The sequence below is a fragment of the Oncorhynchus clarkii genome, chromosome 27 (assembly GCF_045791955.1).
Source record: "Oncorhynchus clarkii lewisi isolate Uvic-CL-2024 chromosome 27, UVic_Ocla_1.0, whole genome shotgun sequence".
Classification (NCBI taxonomy): Eukaryota; Metazoa; Chordata; class Actinopteri; order Salmoniformes; family Salmonidae; genus Oncorhynchus; species Oncorhynchus clarkii.
Window position 1 is genome coordinate 9,522,051 of NC_092173.1, and position 16,577 is coordinate 9,538,627.

At 46.3% G+C, this 16,577-nt stretch overlaps 1 protein-coding gene across 7 annotated transcripts in view; it reads left to right on the top strand.

Moving 5' to 3' along the window:
• The window catches only part of LOC139386334 (rap1 GTPase-activating protein 2-like), a 64,631-nt gene that overhangs the window by 34,393 nt on the left and 13,661 nt on the right, over positions 1-16,577 (top strand). For 5 of the 7 annotated variants that reach the window (XM_071131857.1, XM_071131861.1, XM_071131860.1 and 2 more), the window contains 11 exons: positions 1,430-1,465; positions 4,509-4,541; positions 5,246-5,464; positions 6,737-6,840; positions 9,588-9,666; positions 10,056-10,109; positions 12,490-12,573; positions 12,710-12,810; positions 15,020-15,149; positions 15,358-15,513; positions 15,916-15,987. In XM_071131857.1, the coding sequence (XP_070987958.1) occupies positions 1,430-1,465; positions 4,509-4,541; positions 5,246-5,464; positions 6,737-6,840; positions 9,588-9,666; positions 10,056-10,109; positions 12,490-12,573; positions 12,710-12,810; positions 15,020-15,149; positions 15,358-15,513; positions 15,916-15,987 (1,068 nt within the window). Of the gene's footprint in view, positions 1-1,429; positions 1,466-3,319; positions 3,365-4,508; positions 4,542-5,245; positions 5,465-6,736; positions 6,841-9,587; positions 9,667-10,055; positions 10,110-12,489; positions 12,574-12,709; positions 12,811-15,019; positions 15,150-15,357; positions 15,514-15,915; positions 15,988-16,577 lie in introns of all 7 variants that reach the window. The other 2 variants (XM_071131856.1, XM_071131858.1) reach the window with 2 other exon arrangements.

Genomic DNA, 16,577 nt, shown 5'->3' on the forward strand with positions numbered 1-16,577 from the left:
AATAATGATAATGCACAACATTTATCACCAATATTTAGTTGCCTGTACTTTCATTCTTTACATTTTTACCATCATCCTGTCAATAAGATTTTGACCCAGAACTTCAGTATACTTTCATAGAAGGCCAGGAGCACAACAACAGCCCATTATTTTTCTGGAGTGACTGTTTTGAGGAAGTGGAGTAGGCTTGGTTTTCTGTGTTTGGATAATATACTGTACACATGGGTGTGAGAGGGTGTAGGACTGTCCTTCCTTGAGTGCTCTGTCTTGGCTCAATGAGCTCTTATTGGGAACCAGGGTGGAAATGCTGCTCATTGGAGATGATCATGGTGTGATAATTGTAGTTACTGGGTTTGAGAAGTTTCAGGTCACGTTCAAGGCTACATTGCAGACTGCCCAGTCAGGCATCAGATTTCTATATCACATGACGTGTTTAGCTCGTGTACATCTCAATTTAGACAGCCTGGAACGTAGCCTCGGTGACCAGACCTCTCTCCGTTTCCATAGAAATACCCCCCAAAAACCTTGCTCACACTTAAAAATATTCAAACCCTATTTTTCCAATTTTCGCCCAAAATGACATATGGAAATCTAACTTCCTGTAGCTGAGGACCTGAAGCAAGGATATGCATATTCTTGATACCATTTGAAAGGAAACACTTTGAAGTTTGTGGAAATGTTAAATTAATGTAGGGGAATATAACACATTAGATCTGGTAAAAGATAATGCAAAGAAAAAAACATGCGTTTGTTTTTGTTTTTTGGTACCATCTTTGAAATGCAACAGAAAGGCCAATATATGACTTGGGAATCTAGGCGCAATTTAGATTTTGGCCACTAGATGGCAGTGTATGTGCAAAGTTTTAGACTGATCCAATGAACCATTGTATTTCTGTTCAAAAGTTTGTATCAAGACTGCCCAAATGTGCCTAATTGGTTTATTAATCACTTTTCAAGTTCATAACTGTGCACTCTCCTCAAACAATAGCATGGTATTCTTTCACTGTAATAGCTACTGTAAATTGGACAGTGTAGTTAGATTAACAAGAATGTAAGCTTTCTTCCAATACCATATATGTCTATGTCCGGGAAAGTGTTCTTGCTTCTTACAACCTCATGCTAATCGCATAAGCCTACGTTAGCTTAACCGTCCCGCGGGAGACCCACCGATCCTGTAGAGGTTTTTAAACCATCTCACACTGGTGTTATGCTTTGTGGACATCCCAATGCCATACCTCAACCTATACCAAATAAACCCTAATTGAAAATATCCGCCATGAATTAATGTAGTGCTTATTTAGGAAATACAGTGCACTCCACTTCTAGTGATCACATTGGTCCAGGACAATTTGATACACTAGAACTGCATCCATTCTACCTGTATGGCATTGTAGTAAAATAATCACCTCTGTTTCTCTGTTTGTTTCAGTCTGCTGAGTTCTTTGACATGCTGGAAAGGATGCAGGTAAGACTCCTCCTTCTCCTTCCTCTTTCTCTTCCTTCTCTCCTTCCTTCTCTTCTCTCTAAGTTCCCACTGCTGCTGGCATGGACGTGGTGATGAAAGCACGACACGTTCATCACTTTCGGAGATTTTAATCAAGGGTCCTCCCGTAACGAGCAGAAGGGTCCGTTATTAAGCCACGGGAGTTTGGAGAGGGAACGCGGGCCGCCCTTAATTTGAGGAGCCGAGAACAACGGGTCCAATCTCTGGTTCTGATTGAGTAATGAGCCGAACCAGACTAAGTTAACGAGCTCCCTCTAAAAAAAAAACATTGATTTCTCTGACCTGTTCTGCTACACTGTGTCTATGGGGTTCTGGGATCTTCTGTGGGATTGGGGTTTTAGGCAGGATGGGGGTAGGAAGAGGGTGGGTGGTGGTGGCAGCTCTGCCACGCCAATTTGGGGACAGTGGGGGAGCTTTTGAAAGAAAGAGAGAGAGAGCAGAGGAGGACAGGAGATCGATAGCGCATGATAACAAGTGGGCGAGGAGGAATGAGGACAGAGGCCACACAGGCCCGCTGCCACCTCTGAGCCAGTCCTTACCAGACCCCTCGCTGTCCCCACAGCATCACATCGACCCGCACTACTAACTAGACTAGAGCAATCGATGGCCGAACAGTTGAAAGGCCTCTATCTGGAATGGTTGATCACAAAGCCCGTCTCAGTGGGATCGAAGATGGATGTATTAAGACAGACCCCTAGCTTTGATCTAACCCAGCGGTGTTGACAACTAGTCCCCCACTGAGCTGTAGCTGTTCCCCCATCCCCTCCACTGTCTGTCTCTCTGAGCTAGCCTGGTCCCAGATCTGTTATTGCTGTATTGCCAGCTCCTATGGTCATTGTCAATACAGCACAAACAGATCTGGGACCAGGCGGAGGCAAGCATCACTGGAGGACGAGGACCATTCAAACACATGCAGAGAGTGCTTGGATCAGGGGTGCCCAACCCTCTTCCCGGAGATCTACTGCTCTGTGGCTTTTCAGTCCAACCCTCATTTAACACACCGGATTCTACTTATTAGCTGCTCAACAAGACCTTAACCAGATGAATCAGATATGTTAAATTAGGGTTGGACTGAAAACCTACAGGACAGTAGATCTCCAGGAAGAGTGTTGGGCAGCCCTGGCTTAGATAGATAGACAGACCAGTCTGTGCGTTGACCACTGCTTAGATAGACAGACCAGTCTCTGCGTTGACCACTGCTTAAATAGACAGACCAGTTTTTTTATTTGAAAACTGCTTAGATAGACAGACCAATTTGTGCGTTGACCACTGAAATCAATAATGGAAGGTAGGGGTAAAGGATACGGTTTAAGTCTGGTAAATGACTTGTGAGATTCTGTGTGTGTGGTAGGTCTTAATTAATGGCCTTCCCACAAACAGAGTACAATATACAGAGTAGTGTGTTTGTCTACCAATGAAATCGATAATGAAACGTAGGGATAAGGATGATTGAGATCTGATGAAGTCTGGTAAAATACTTGAGAGAATCTGTGTGTGTGGTAAGGATTCGGGCTTCAGAGCCTTCCCACATGCACAGAAATCTTTCTCCACAGGTCTTTCCAGTAGATTGGTAATTGTGCAATTCAGGATGTCAACAATTCAACTAGTCATGTCGGCTTGGCTCTGCATATATTACGCAAACACTTCTTATTACCAAGCAAATATTTTCCCTGGGTTCCACCAATCCAATGTTTACCCAGAGAATCTACAGTCCAGTATATAAGTACAGTAACTGATTTGGGAGTTAAGTGTAAGTCCAGGAATGATCTTTTTGTACCCTTGTGACCCTCCGTCCACATGCGTGACCCTAACCAGGTCCCTAAATCGGAGGAGACGAAGCCCCACTCGCAGAGAAGCAAGGTCTGAGAAACACACATACACACACGTCAGGGTCACCGCTAGGCATGCTTCTCTGTCGTGATGCATTGACCTCGCCTCTGTCCATTCCTTTATTCATGTATTCCTTTATTTGTCTCCCCCCATCCCTTCTTTGTTTGATTGCGATGGTGGTCATCCTCCGTGCTAGCCCTGTCAGCCACTGGAGTAGTTTAACCACTCTCTGAATGACTTAGCACTCTCTTAAGATCTCCCTCAACCAGGGCAAAACGTAGGCTAATATATAATAACAAAGAGCTGTGCATGAATGAATGCGATTCCCCTCAATCTCCTGGGACTATATACAGTGTAAAAACAAAGACATGGAGATCGATTGGAGTCGATGGTGAACGTCCAGGGATGGACTGGCCGTAGGGCAATTCTGGCAAATGCCAGATGGGCTGGTCCATCTTTAGTCCATCTGTCAAAAAAAAATGTTTGTGCAAAATTATAATAATAATAGGTGCCTCAAGTTTTTTTAAAAATGGGCTGGCGTGGTGGGCCTCGAGGGACAAAATGGGGCAGTGTGATAGAAATACGCAGGCCTATTTCTAGTTCCAGTCCGTCCCTGTGAACATCATATCACAGCGGGTTTAAAGGTCATACACCAGCTGACTGCTAACCAGCCCCAGTGACTTAATGATGAACCCAGGGGCTCACAGAGTCAATCCTGAGACTCGTATCCCTGAGATTGTCGGAAGGTTTAGACTCCTCCATCAATGTATGTCTGTTTGATTAATTTGTTTCATTGTGTTGCATCACTCATTGGACCATCAGTTGCTTCTGTGGAATACGTTCACCCTGAGTTTCTGTGTTCACGCTTGCTATAGTGACGGACTGCCTCAGTTGACCTCATTGTAATGTAGTTCAAGGCCCTGTTTGAGTTCTTTAAAAACACAACCTGCCTTTCGCCCTTCCTTGAAGCAATCACTGATCTTACACAAATTGATAGGTGTGAGCAATAGTTCTATTTCATAGCATTCACCTACCCAGCTTTGTCCGATCAGGGATTTCTTTACGGAAGGGAGGAAGGAAATAGGCGTTCTCTGAAGTATTTCAACAGGGCTCTAGTTATTCCAGCCTGTAAGGTTAATGATCTGTGTGTGTCTCTCCTCTCTCTGTCTGACAGGATGACTACATCCCATACCCGCGGATAGAGGACGTGAGTCAGCGCTCTGATACGACCATATCAAAACACGATGCACAAACAAGCATGAACAACACAAACCCACATATACAGTGTACACACACACACACACACACACACACACACACACACACACACACACACACAGTTATGCACATACTGCTGGTCAATGTAAAACAAGGCTCAAAGAACTTTTACAGGCACATTTATGATTAAAGTTCCAAGCTCTAGGCAGTGTTCTAAGGTGCTGCATCGTGGTAATTGAGGCGTCACTACAGACCCGGGTTCAATTCCAGGCTGTGTCACAACCAGCCGTGACCAGGATTCCCATAGGGCGGCGCACAATTGGCCCAGTGTCATCCGGGGTAGGGGAGGGTTTGGCCAAGGGGGGGGGGGGGGGGGGGGGGGTGCCTGCAAGCTGACCTCAGTCGTCACTTAAACGGTGTTTCCTCCGACACATTGGTGCAGCTGGCTACTGGGATAAGTGGACAGGTGTTAAGGAACGTGGTTTGGCGGGTCATGTTTCAGAGGACGCATGACCCGGCCTTCACATCTCCCGAGCCCTTTGGGGAGATGCAGCGATGAGACCGTAATTGGATATGACGAAATTGGGGAGACAAAGGGGGGTAAAATAACAAATGTTTATTTATATGACCCTATTCTTGTGGATGGGGATATTTTGGTACATAAACCCCTTGCCCCTTGGCTGTGTGGCTTAGATTCTGGAGAAGGGTAGCCCATACCCGCAGGTGATCCTGCCCCAGTTTGGGGGTTACTGGATTGAGGATGCCGAGGCACCTGCAGGCACCCCCACTTCTTCGGAGAGCAGCTTCTGTGAGGAGGATGACGGAGGGGGCATGAGCCCTGCGGGGGGGTTCGGCTTCAGGCTGGAGTGTAACAGCACGGCGAGGGCCTACCGCAAACACTTCCTGGGCAGGGTAAGTCAAGGCCTATTTGACTTGTAGTAATAATGTGGGTGTGTGAGTGGCGGAGGAAGGGGGGTCTGCGCCTGCATGTGTGTGTTGTGTGTCTGTGTGTGTGTTTATGTTGATGTGTGTACGTGTGTGTGTGTTCTCTGTAAGGGTGTGTTGTGTGTCTGTGTGTGTGTTTATGTTGATGTGTGTACGTGTGTGTGTGTTCTCTGTAAAGGTGTGTTGTGTGTCTGTGTGTGTGTTTATGTTGATGTGTGTACGTGTGTGTGTGTGTTCTCTGTAAGGGTGTGTGTGTGTTTATGTTGATGTGTGTACGTGTGTGTGTGTTCTCTGTAAGGGTGTGTGTGTGTTTATGTTGATGTGTGTATGTGTGTGTGTGTTCTCTGTAAGGGTGTGTGTGTGTGTGTGTGTGTTTATGTTGATGTGTGTATGTGTGTGTGTGTGTGTGTGTTCTCTGTAAGGGTGTGTATGTGTTCTCTGTAAGGGTGTGTGTGTGTTCTCTGTAAGGGTGTGTGTGTGTGTTCTCTGTAAGGGTGTGTGTTCTCTGTAAGGGTGTGTGTGTGTGTGTGTTTATGTTGATGTGTGTACGTGTGTGTGTGTGTGTGTGTTCTCTGTAAGGGTGTGTGTGTGTGTTCTCTGTAAGGGTGTGTTGTGTGTGTGTTTGTGTTGGTGTGTGTGTGTGTGTGTGTTCTCTGTAAGGGTGTGTTGTGTGTGTGTGTGTGTGTGTGTGTGTGTGTGTGTGTGTGTGTGTGTGTGTGTGTTCTCTGTAAGGGTGTGTTGTGTGTGTGTGTGTGTTTATGTTGGTGTGTGTGTGTTCTCTGTAAGGGTGTGTTGTGTGTGTGTGTGTGTTTATGTTGGTGTGTGTGTGTTCTCTGTAAGGGTGTGTGTTCTCTGTAAGGGTGTGTGTGTGTTCTCTGTAAGGGTGTGTATCCCTCTTTAAGTCGTTCTCCATTCAGTGTTGTTCCTATTTCAGGAATAATTCTGCTCTGGGATTATGACTAAGCATGTTTTAAATTTATATTCATGTTCAATAGTTCCGGACTCACACAAATTAAGAATCAGTCGTTTGGAAAAGGAATGTGTAATTGACTTAAATTATGCGGAGATCTGTGAAATATTGAGTGTAAGACCTTATTTGAAGGTGTGTAACTTCTTTAAACTGTCTCATCATACTGTGTAGTGATTCGCTGCTCTTCCCTCCCTCCCTCCCTCCCTCCCTCCCTCCCTCCCTCCCCCTCTATCTTTCTTTCACTCTGCCTCTCTCTCTCTCTTCTTCAGGAGCATATGAACTACTACTGCACAGGCAGCAGTCTGGGGAACCTCATTATGTCACTGAAGCACGAGGAGGCAGAGGGCCAGGAGTTCCTCCGCATCATGCTCAGGTAACTACAGTAGGGTCAGGAGTTCCTCCATCATGTTCAGGTAACTACAGTAGGGCCAGGAGTTCCTCCATCATGTTCAGGTAACTACAGCAGGGCCAGGAGTTCATCCATCATGTTCAGGTAACTACAGCAGGGCCAGGAGTTCCTCCATCATGTTCAGGTAACTACAGCAGGGCCAGGAGTTCATCCATCATGTTCAGGTAACTACAGCAGGGCCAGGAGTTCATCCATCATGTTCAGGTAACTACAGCAGGGCCAGGAGTTCCTCCATCATGTTCAGGTAACTACAGCAGGGCCAGGAGTTCATCCATCATGTTCAGGTAACTACAGTAGGGCCAGGGGTTCCTCCATCATGTTCAGGTAACTACAGTAGGGCCAGGAGTTCATCCATCATGTTCAGGTAACTACAGTAGGGCCAGGAGTTCATCCATCATGTTCAGGTAACTACAGCAGGGCCAGGAGTTCCTCCATCATGTTCAGGTAACTACAGCAGGGCCAGGAGTTCATCCATCATGTTCAGGTAACTACAGTAGGGCCAGGAGTTCCTCCATCATGTTCAGGTAACTACAGCAGGGCCAGGAGTTCATCCATCATGTTCAGGTAACTACAGTAGGGCCAGGAGTTCATCCATCATGTTCAGGTAACTACAGTAGGGCCAGGGGTTCCTCCATCATGTTCAGGTAACTACAGTAGGGCCAGGAGTTCATCCATCATGTTCAGGTAACTACAGTAGGGCCAGGAGTTCATCCATCATGTTCAGGTAACTACAGTAGGGCCAGGAGTTCATCCATCATGTTCAGGTAACTACAGTAGGGCCAGGGGTTCCTCCATCATGTTCAGGTAACTACAGTAGGGCCAGGAGTTCATCCATCATGTTCAGGTAACTACAGCAGGGCCAGGAGTTCATCCATCATGTTCAGGTAACTACAGTAGGGCCAGGAGTTCATCCATCATGTTCAGGTAACTACAGTAGGGCCAGGAGTTCATCCATCATGTTCAGGTAACTACAGTAGGGCCAGGAGTTCATCCATCATGTTCAGGTAACTACAGTAGGGCCAGGAGTTCATCCATCATGTTCAGGTAACTACAGCAGGGCCAGGAGTTCATCCATCATGTTCAGGTAACTACAGTAGGGCCAGGAGTTCATCCATCATGTTCAGGTAACTACAGTAGGGCCAGGAGTTCATCCATCATGTTCAGGTAACTACAGTAGGGCCAGGAGTTCATCCATCATGTTCAGGTAACTACAGTAGGGCCAGGGGTTCCTCCATCATGTTCAGGTAACTACAGTAGGGCCAGGAGTTCCTCCATCATGTTCAGGTAACTACAGCAGGGCCAGGAGTTCATCCATCATGTTCAGGTAACTACAGTAGGGCCAGGAGTTCATCCATCATGTTCAGGTAACTACAGTAGGGCCAGGAGTTCATCCATCATGTTCAGGTAACTACAGTAGGGCCAGGAGTTCATCCATCATGTTCAGGTAACTACAGTAGGGCCAGGAGTTCATCCATCATGTTCAGGTAACTACAGTAGGGCCAGGAGTTCCTCCATCATGTTCAGGTAACTACAGTAGGGCCAGGAGTTCATCCATCATGTTCAGGTAACTACAGTAGGGCCAGGAGTTCATCCATCATGTTCAGGTAACTACAGTAGGGCCAGGAGTTCATCCATCATGTTCAGGTAACTACAGTAGGGCCAGGAGTTCATCCATCATGTTCAGGTAACTACAGCAGGGCCAGGAGTTCCTCCATCATGTTCAGGTAACTACAGCAGGGCCAGGAGTTCATCCATCATGTTCAGGTAACTACAGTAGGGCCAGGAGTTCCTCCATCATGTTCAGGTAACTACAGCAGGGCCAGGAGTTCATCCATCATGTTCAGGTAACTACAGTAGGGCCAGGAGTTCATCCATCATGTTCAGGTAACTACAGCAGGGCCAGGAGTTCATCCATCATGTTCAGGTAACTACAGTAGGGCCAGGAGTTCCTCCATCATGTTCAGGTAACTACAGTAGGGCCAGGAGTTCATCCATCATGTTCAGGTAACTACAGTAGGGCCAGGAGTTCATCCATCATGTTCAGGTAACTACAGCAGGGCCAGGAGTTCATCCATCATGTTCAGGTAACTACAGTAGGGCCAGGAGTTCATCCATCATGTTCAGGTAACTACAGCAGGGCCAGGAGTTCATCCATCATGTTCAGGTAACTACAGTAGGGCCAGGAGTTCCTCCATCATGTTCAGGTAACTACAGTAGGGCCAGGAGTTCATCCATCATGTTCAGGTAACTACAGTAGGGCCAGGAGTTCCTCCATCATGTTCAGATAACTACACTAGGGCCAGGAGTTCATCCATCATGTTCAGGTAACTACAGCAGGGCCAGGAGTTCCTCTATCATGTTCAGGTAACTACAGCAGGGCCAGGAGTTCATCCATCATGTTCAGATAACTACAGTAGGGCCAGGAGTTCATCCATCATGTTCAGGTAACTACAGTAGGGCCAGGGGTTCCTCCATCATGTTCAGATAGCTTCAGTCATACAATAACATACAGTAGGGCCGTGGTCTGGCCCCATAGTTATAGTCACACTAACCCTACAGTACCTTGTGAACATTTATTTCCAAATATAAGTTATTTTACACTAGCCAGAACTTTCACTGTAGAAATAGGAATTATGTATTTGCAATGTGCACATAACCTACCTTCTTTAAGATGCGGTAATTTATACTGGTTTTGTGCAATCATCACCCAGGTCGAGGACAAAGACACACCATGACAGGATCTCTCTGGCAGGCCTCAACCAGCTTCCCAGTGTACCCCAGATAGCCAAGGTAAGGTGTGCTGACCTAAGCACCACCAATGCAACATGCACTCAATGTAAAGTGGCAATCTGGGTTTCAAGCATCAACAATACGGCCAGCCCGCCACAGTGTGGGTGAACAGCTGAGGGATGGGTCTGAAGAAATGTAATGAGATCAAAATTATAGTTTCAACCATGTGTTGAAACTATGCAGTGTTTGTTGACAATTACATTGTTTCCAAACAATGAAGTTAAACAAGCTTTTGGGTTCTGATGCATTAAGACAGTTGCGTTAAGACAGTTGGTACATGCCAAAAAGGCATGTACCAATCCCCGATTGCCCCTTTAACCTAAAATCCATTTGTTTCCGTCACTGTGGTTTCAAATGAATCTGTATCTATCTGTTTGTCTGTGTTTCAGCTTCTCTGCGACGATGTGACTGGCCTGAAGTTCAACCCAGTCCTCTACCCCAGAGTGAGTCTGCTCCACAGTTTCCTTTCAGCCAGGCGCTTCCATTAGGTCATGTCATGGAAATAGAAATCATTTCCTAGCAGTTCTATTTCTTTGGGGCATGCAGCGTTTTCAAAAGAATGCTTCTTATTGGACGAGTCCAGGTAGTCTCTCCCTTTTTCAGTCCCTTTTCTTCCATTTGCTGCCTAATGAACATAATCCAACTTCCACCTGGTCCACTATACAGCCTGACCCCTCTGTTCTCTCTTACTGATGTGGTGTAGGCAGTGCTAAAGACAGATCTGTTCCAGGAGCTGTTCATCACTTCAGAGGTCATTTGGATGATGGAGCTGCTTGTTGTGCCTCTGCTCCGGGTCCTGTAGAACTCATCTGTTACTATGACAGTCTGCTCAGACTGCTCCCCCTCTCCTCCACTCCCATCCCTTACTAGTCTCAGCTGGCTGCCTTTCAAAATGGCCACAATCAACCCACAGTGGTCATGATCATTAGAGCATTAAACGGAACATTTTTACAGCTGTAAAATGGAAATTAGCATTTCTTATTGGACAAGTCCAAGTAGTCCCGCCCTGTTTTAGTCGGTTTATTTCCGTTTGGTGCCGATTGAATACAACCCTGACCTCCCCAGATGTGATTGTCATACAATAAAAGTATGTGGACACCTGCTCATCGAACATCTCATTCCAAAATCATGGGCATTAATATTGAGTTGGTCCCCCTTCTGCTGCTATAACAACCTTCACTCTTCTAACAAGGCTTTCCACTTGATGTTGGAACATTTTTGCGAGGACTCAGCCTCAAGAGAATTAGTGAGGTCGGGGACTGTTGTTTGGCGATTATGCCTGGCTCGCAGTGAGCATTCCAATTAATTCCAAAGGTGTTCAATGGGGTTGAGGTCAGGACTATGTGCAGGCCAGTCAAGTTCTTCCACACCGATCTCGACAAATAATTTTTGTACGAGGCCTCCCGGGTGGCGCAGTGGTTAAGGGCGCTGTACTGCAGCGCCAGCTGTGCCATCAGAGTTCCTGGGTTCGCGCCCAGGCTCTGTCGTAACCGGCCGCGACCGGGAGGTCCGTGGGGCGACGCACAATTGGCCTAGCGTCGCCCGGGTTAGGGAGGGCTTGGTCGGTAGGGGTGTCCTTGTCTCATCGCGCACCAGCGACTCCTGTGGCAGGCTGGGCGCAGTGTGCGCTAGCCAAGGTGGCCAGGTGCACGGTGTTTCCTCCGGCGCATTGGTGCGGCTGGCTTCCGGGTTGGATGCGTGCTGTGTTAAGAAGCAGTGCGGCTTGGTTGGGTTGTGTATCGGAGGACGCATGACTTCAACCTTCGTCTCTCCCGAGCCCGTACGGGAGTTGTAGCGATGAGACAAGATAGTAGCTACTACAACAATTGGATACCACGAAATTGGGGAGAAAAAGGGGTAAAAATAAAAAAAAATAAAAAAAAATTTGTACGGACTTCGCTTTGTGCATGCGGGCATTTTCATGCTGAACAGGAAAGGGCCTTCGCCAAACTGTTGCTAAAGTTGGAAGCACAGAATCATCTAGAATGTCATTGTATGCTGTAACCTTGAGGAGCCTGAACCATAAAAAACTTGCCCCAGACCATTATTCCTCCTCCACCAAACTTTACAGTTGGCACTATGCACTAGGCAGGTAGCTTTCATCTGGCATCCGGCAAAACTCAGAGTTGTCCATCGGACTGCCAGATGGTGAAGTGTGATTTATCACTCAAGAGAACATGTTTCCACTGCTCCAGAGTCCAAGGGTGTCGAGCTTTACACCACGCCAGCTGACGCTTGGCTTTGCTCATGGTGATCTTAGGCTTGTGTGTGGCTGTTCAGCCATGGAAACTCATTTCATGAAGCTCCCTGTCAAACAGTTATTTTGCTGAGGTGGCTTCCAGAGGCACTTTGGAAGTCAGTAGTGAGTGTTGCAACCGAGGACCGATGATTTTCATGCACTACAGCTTCAGCACTCAGCAGTCCCATTCTGTGAGCTTGTGTGGCCTACCACTTTGCGGATGAGCCGTTGTTGCTCCCAGACTTTTCCACTTCACAATAACAGCTCTAGCAGGGAAGAAATTTGACGGACTGACTTGTTGGAAAGGTGGGGTCCTACGATGGTGAAAGTCACTGAGCTCTTCAGTAAGGCCATTCTACTGCCAATGTTTGTCAGTGGAGATTGCATGTCTGTGTGCTCAATTTTATACACCTGTCAGCAATGGGTGTGGCTGAAATAGCCAAGTCAACTAATTTGAAGGGGTGTCCACATACTTTTGTATATATAGTGTAAATGTCTGCCCGAGTCATGGAGGGACTTTATCACATAACTGGGAATTATATGTACATGCACATCCTTATAAATTTAGATGTTTTTGGTTTCAGGGCTCTCAGCTGATAGTAGGTTATGACGAACATGAAGTGAACAATACCTTTAAGTTTGGTGTCATCTACCAGAAGTTTGGTCAGGTGAGTGTGAAGTGCAGGTTTGTATTGCCAAATGGTGTTTCAGTTTATTCCTTATCAATCCCATGCTACTTATTTTTGCCCTCTCCCATTTAATCTTCTCCCCTCATCGCTCTCTCCTCTCATCGCTCCACCCTAGACGTCAGAGGAGGAGTTGTTTGGGAACAACGAGGAGACGCCAGCCTTCCGAGAGTTCCTCGGTGTTCTGGGAGACAACATAGAGCTGAATGACTTCAAGGGGTGAGAGACATACAGTGTCAGTGAAAAGTGTGGACCCGCCTACTCATTTCCAGGGTTTTTCTTTTGACTATTTTCTGCATTGTGGAATAAAAGTGAAGACATCAAAACTATGAAATAACACATGTGAAATCACGTCGTAACCAACCAAGTGTTAAACTAATCCAAATATATTTTATATTTGAGATTCTTCAAAGTAGCCACCCTTTGCCTTGACAGCTTTGCATTCTCTCAACCATCTTCATAAGATAGTCCCCAGGAATGCATTTCAATTAACAGGTGTGCCTTGTTAAAAGTACATTTGTGGAAATTCTTTCCTTCTTAATGTGTTTGAACCAATCAGTTGTGTTGTGACATGGTAGGGGTGGTATACAGAAGATAGCCCTATTTGGACTAAGTGCATATTATGGCAAGAACAGCTCAAATAAGCCAGGAGAAACAACAGTCCATCATTATTTTAAGACATGAAGGTCAGTAAATCTGGAAAAGTTTCTTCAAGTGCAGTCGCAAAAACCATCAACCGTTATGATGAAACTGGCTCTCGTGAGGAGCACCATAGGAAAGGAAGACCCAGAGTTCCCTCTGCTGCAGAGGATAAGTTCATTACGGGACGGCAGTAAGCCTAGTGGTTAGACCGTTGGGCCAGTTACCGAAAGGTTGCTGGATCGAATCCCCGAACTGACAAGGTACTAATCTGTCGTTCCGCCCTTGAGCATGGCAATTAACCCACTGTTCCCCGGGCGCCAAAGACGTGGATGTTGATTATGGCAGCCCCCCGCACCTCTCTCATTCAGAAGGGTTGTGTTAAATGCGGAAGACACATTTCAATTGAAGGCATTCAGCTGTACAATTGACTATTGACTTTCCCATTAGAGTTAACTGCACCTCAGATTGCAGCCCAAATAAATGCTTCACAGAGTTCAAGTAACAGACACATCTCAACATCAATGTTCAGATGAGACTGAGTGAATTAGGCCTTCATGGTCGAATTGCTGCAAACAAACCACTACTAAAGGACACTAATGATAAGAAGAGACTTGCTTGGGCCAAGAAACACAAGCAATGGACATTAGACCGGTGGAAAACTGTCCTTTGGTTTGACGAGTCCAAATGTGAGATTTTTGGTTTCAACCGCCGTGTCTTTGTGAGACGCAGAGTAGGTGATCGGATGATCTCCGAATGTCTGGATCCCACCGTGAAGCATGGAGGAGGAGGTGTGATGGTGTGGGGAGTGCTTTACTGGTGAATCTGTCAGTGATTTATTTAGAATTCAAGGCACACTTAACCAGCATGGCTACCACAGCATTCTGCAGCGATACGCCATCCCATCTGGTTTGGGATGGCGTTTTTCAACAGGACAATGACCCAACACACCTCCAGGCTGTGTCCTTACACTTACATAGTTGACCTAGAAGGAGAGTGACGGAGTGCTGCATCAGATGACCTGGCCTCCACAATCACCCGACCTCACCCCAAATAAGATTGTTTGGGATGAGTTGGACCGCAGAGTGAAGGAAAAGCAGCAAACAAGTGCTCAGCATTATGTGGGAACTCCTTCAAGACTATTGGAAAAGCATTCCAGGTGAAGGTGGTTGAGAAAATGCCAAGCGTGTGCAAAGCTGTCATCAAGGCAAAGGATTATACTTTGAAGAATCTCAAATATAAAATATAATTTGATTTGTTTCATACTTTTTTGGTTACTACATGATTCTATATGTGTTATTTCATAGTTTTGATGTCTTCACTATCATTCTACAACATAGAAAATAGTAAAAATAAAGAAAAACCAATGAATGAGTAGGTGTCCAAACTTTTAACTGGGTCTGTAGATACAACTCTACTATTTCTGCTCTACTTCTGAGAGGGAGGGGGAGAGAGAGAGATGCAGAGAGAGGGAAAGAGAGAGAGACACACAGAGACAACTCTACTACTACTCCAATACTGAAAGGGACAGAGAGAGTTTTATTTTAATTTTTATTTAACCTTTATTTTTCTAAGTCATGTAGGTACCACTGAGAGAGAGAGAGTTCATGCAGAGAGATAGGGAGAATGGAGGGAGGGAATGATATATACTACTGCTACCCTGCTACCATTCCTCATGAGTAGGGCCAGGAGTTTTCCCTGTCACATGATCAGGAAATGCTCCTGGCCCTACCCAACAATTGAACGTCATGGTAATGCTAATCATATAGTGTTGTCACTGTGGTCCTAGGTTCCGTGGTGGTCTGGACGTATCCCACGGTCAGACAGGCTCTGAGTCCGTCTACACCGTCTTCAGACAGAGAGAGATGATGTTCCACGTCTCCACTAAACTACCCTTCACCGAGGGAGACGTACAACAGGTACTGACGATGCTGCACCACACACAGCATAATAACAGTGGTTACAGTAGGTGTTTTGTGTGTGCGTGTGTGTCACTCATAAACACCCTCTGTTTCTTCTTTCCTCTCACCTCACACCTTTCTCTAATACTTGTGACTAATTATACTGTAGAACATACAGTCAAACAGTCCTAAGTTGTTTACAGAACACTATGCTCTTGTCCCTCAGCTCCAGAGGAAGAGGCACATAGGAAATGACATCGTGGCGGCGGTCTTCCAGGAAAACGCCACCCCCTTTGTACCTGACATGATTGCCTCCAACTTCCTCCATGCGTATGTGCTGGTGCAGGTGGAGAACCCTGGTACTGAACACACTACATACAAGGTCAGTACTATATCCTACTATGAACCTTACAGGCTCACTATGTGATATTTGCTAAATTGTTTTTAAAAATGTATTACGGAGTGGACCTTTAAGGCATGGATATTATGTAACCGGTGTGAAATGGCTAGCTAGTTAGCGGTGCGAGCTAGTGGCATTTCAATCGGTGATGTCACTCGCGCTAAGACCTCGAAGTAGTTGTTCGCCTTGCTCTGCAAGGGCCGCGGCTTTTGTGTGACGATAGGTGACGATGCGTCGAGGGTGACTCTTGTCGATGTGTTCAGAGGGTCTCTGGTTCAAGCCCAGGTTGGGACAGGGAGAGGGACGGAAGCTACACTGTTGCAGTTACCTAAGCCAGACTCTCTATACAGTAGATGTGTGACATGAATTGCTTTGTGTCTGCAGGTGTCTGTTACAGCGAGGGAAGATGTACCTCCGTTTGGCCCACCTCTCCCCAATCCAGCGGTCTTCAAGAAGGTAAGCAAGAGAGCGAATTACAGAAAAAGATAGAGAGAGAGAGTGAGATTGAAGGAGAGGGATAAAGAGAGAGAGAGAGAGAGAGAGAGAGAGAGAGAGAGAGAGAGAGAGAGAGAGAGAGAGAGAGAGAGAGAGAGAGAGAGAGAGAGAGAGAGAGAGAGAGAGAGAGAGAGAGAGAGAGAGAGAGAGAGAGAGAGAGAGAGAGAGACAGATACAGAGAGAGAGAGAGAGATTGAAGGAGAGGGATACAGAGAGAGAGAGAGAGAGAGAGAGAGATTGAAGGAGAGGGATACAGATACAGAGAGAGAGAGAGAGAGAGGGATACAGAGAGAGAGAGAGAGAGATAGAGAGAGAGAGAGAGAGAGAGAGAGATACAGAGAGAGATTGAAGGAGAGGGATACAGATACAGAGAGAGAGAGAGAGAGAGAGAGATTGAAGGAGAGGGATACAGAGAGAGAGAGATACAGATACAGATACAGATACAGAGAGAGAGAGAGATTGAAGGAGAGGGATACAGATACAGAGAGAGAGAGAGAGAGATTGAAGGAGAGGGATACAGATACAGAGAGAGAGAGAGAGAGGGATACAGA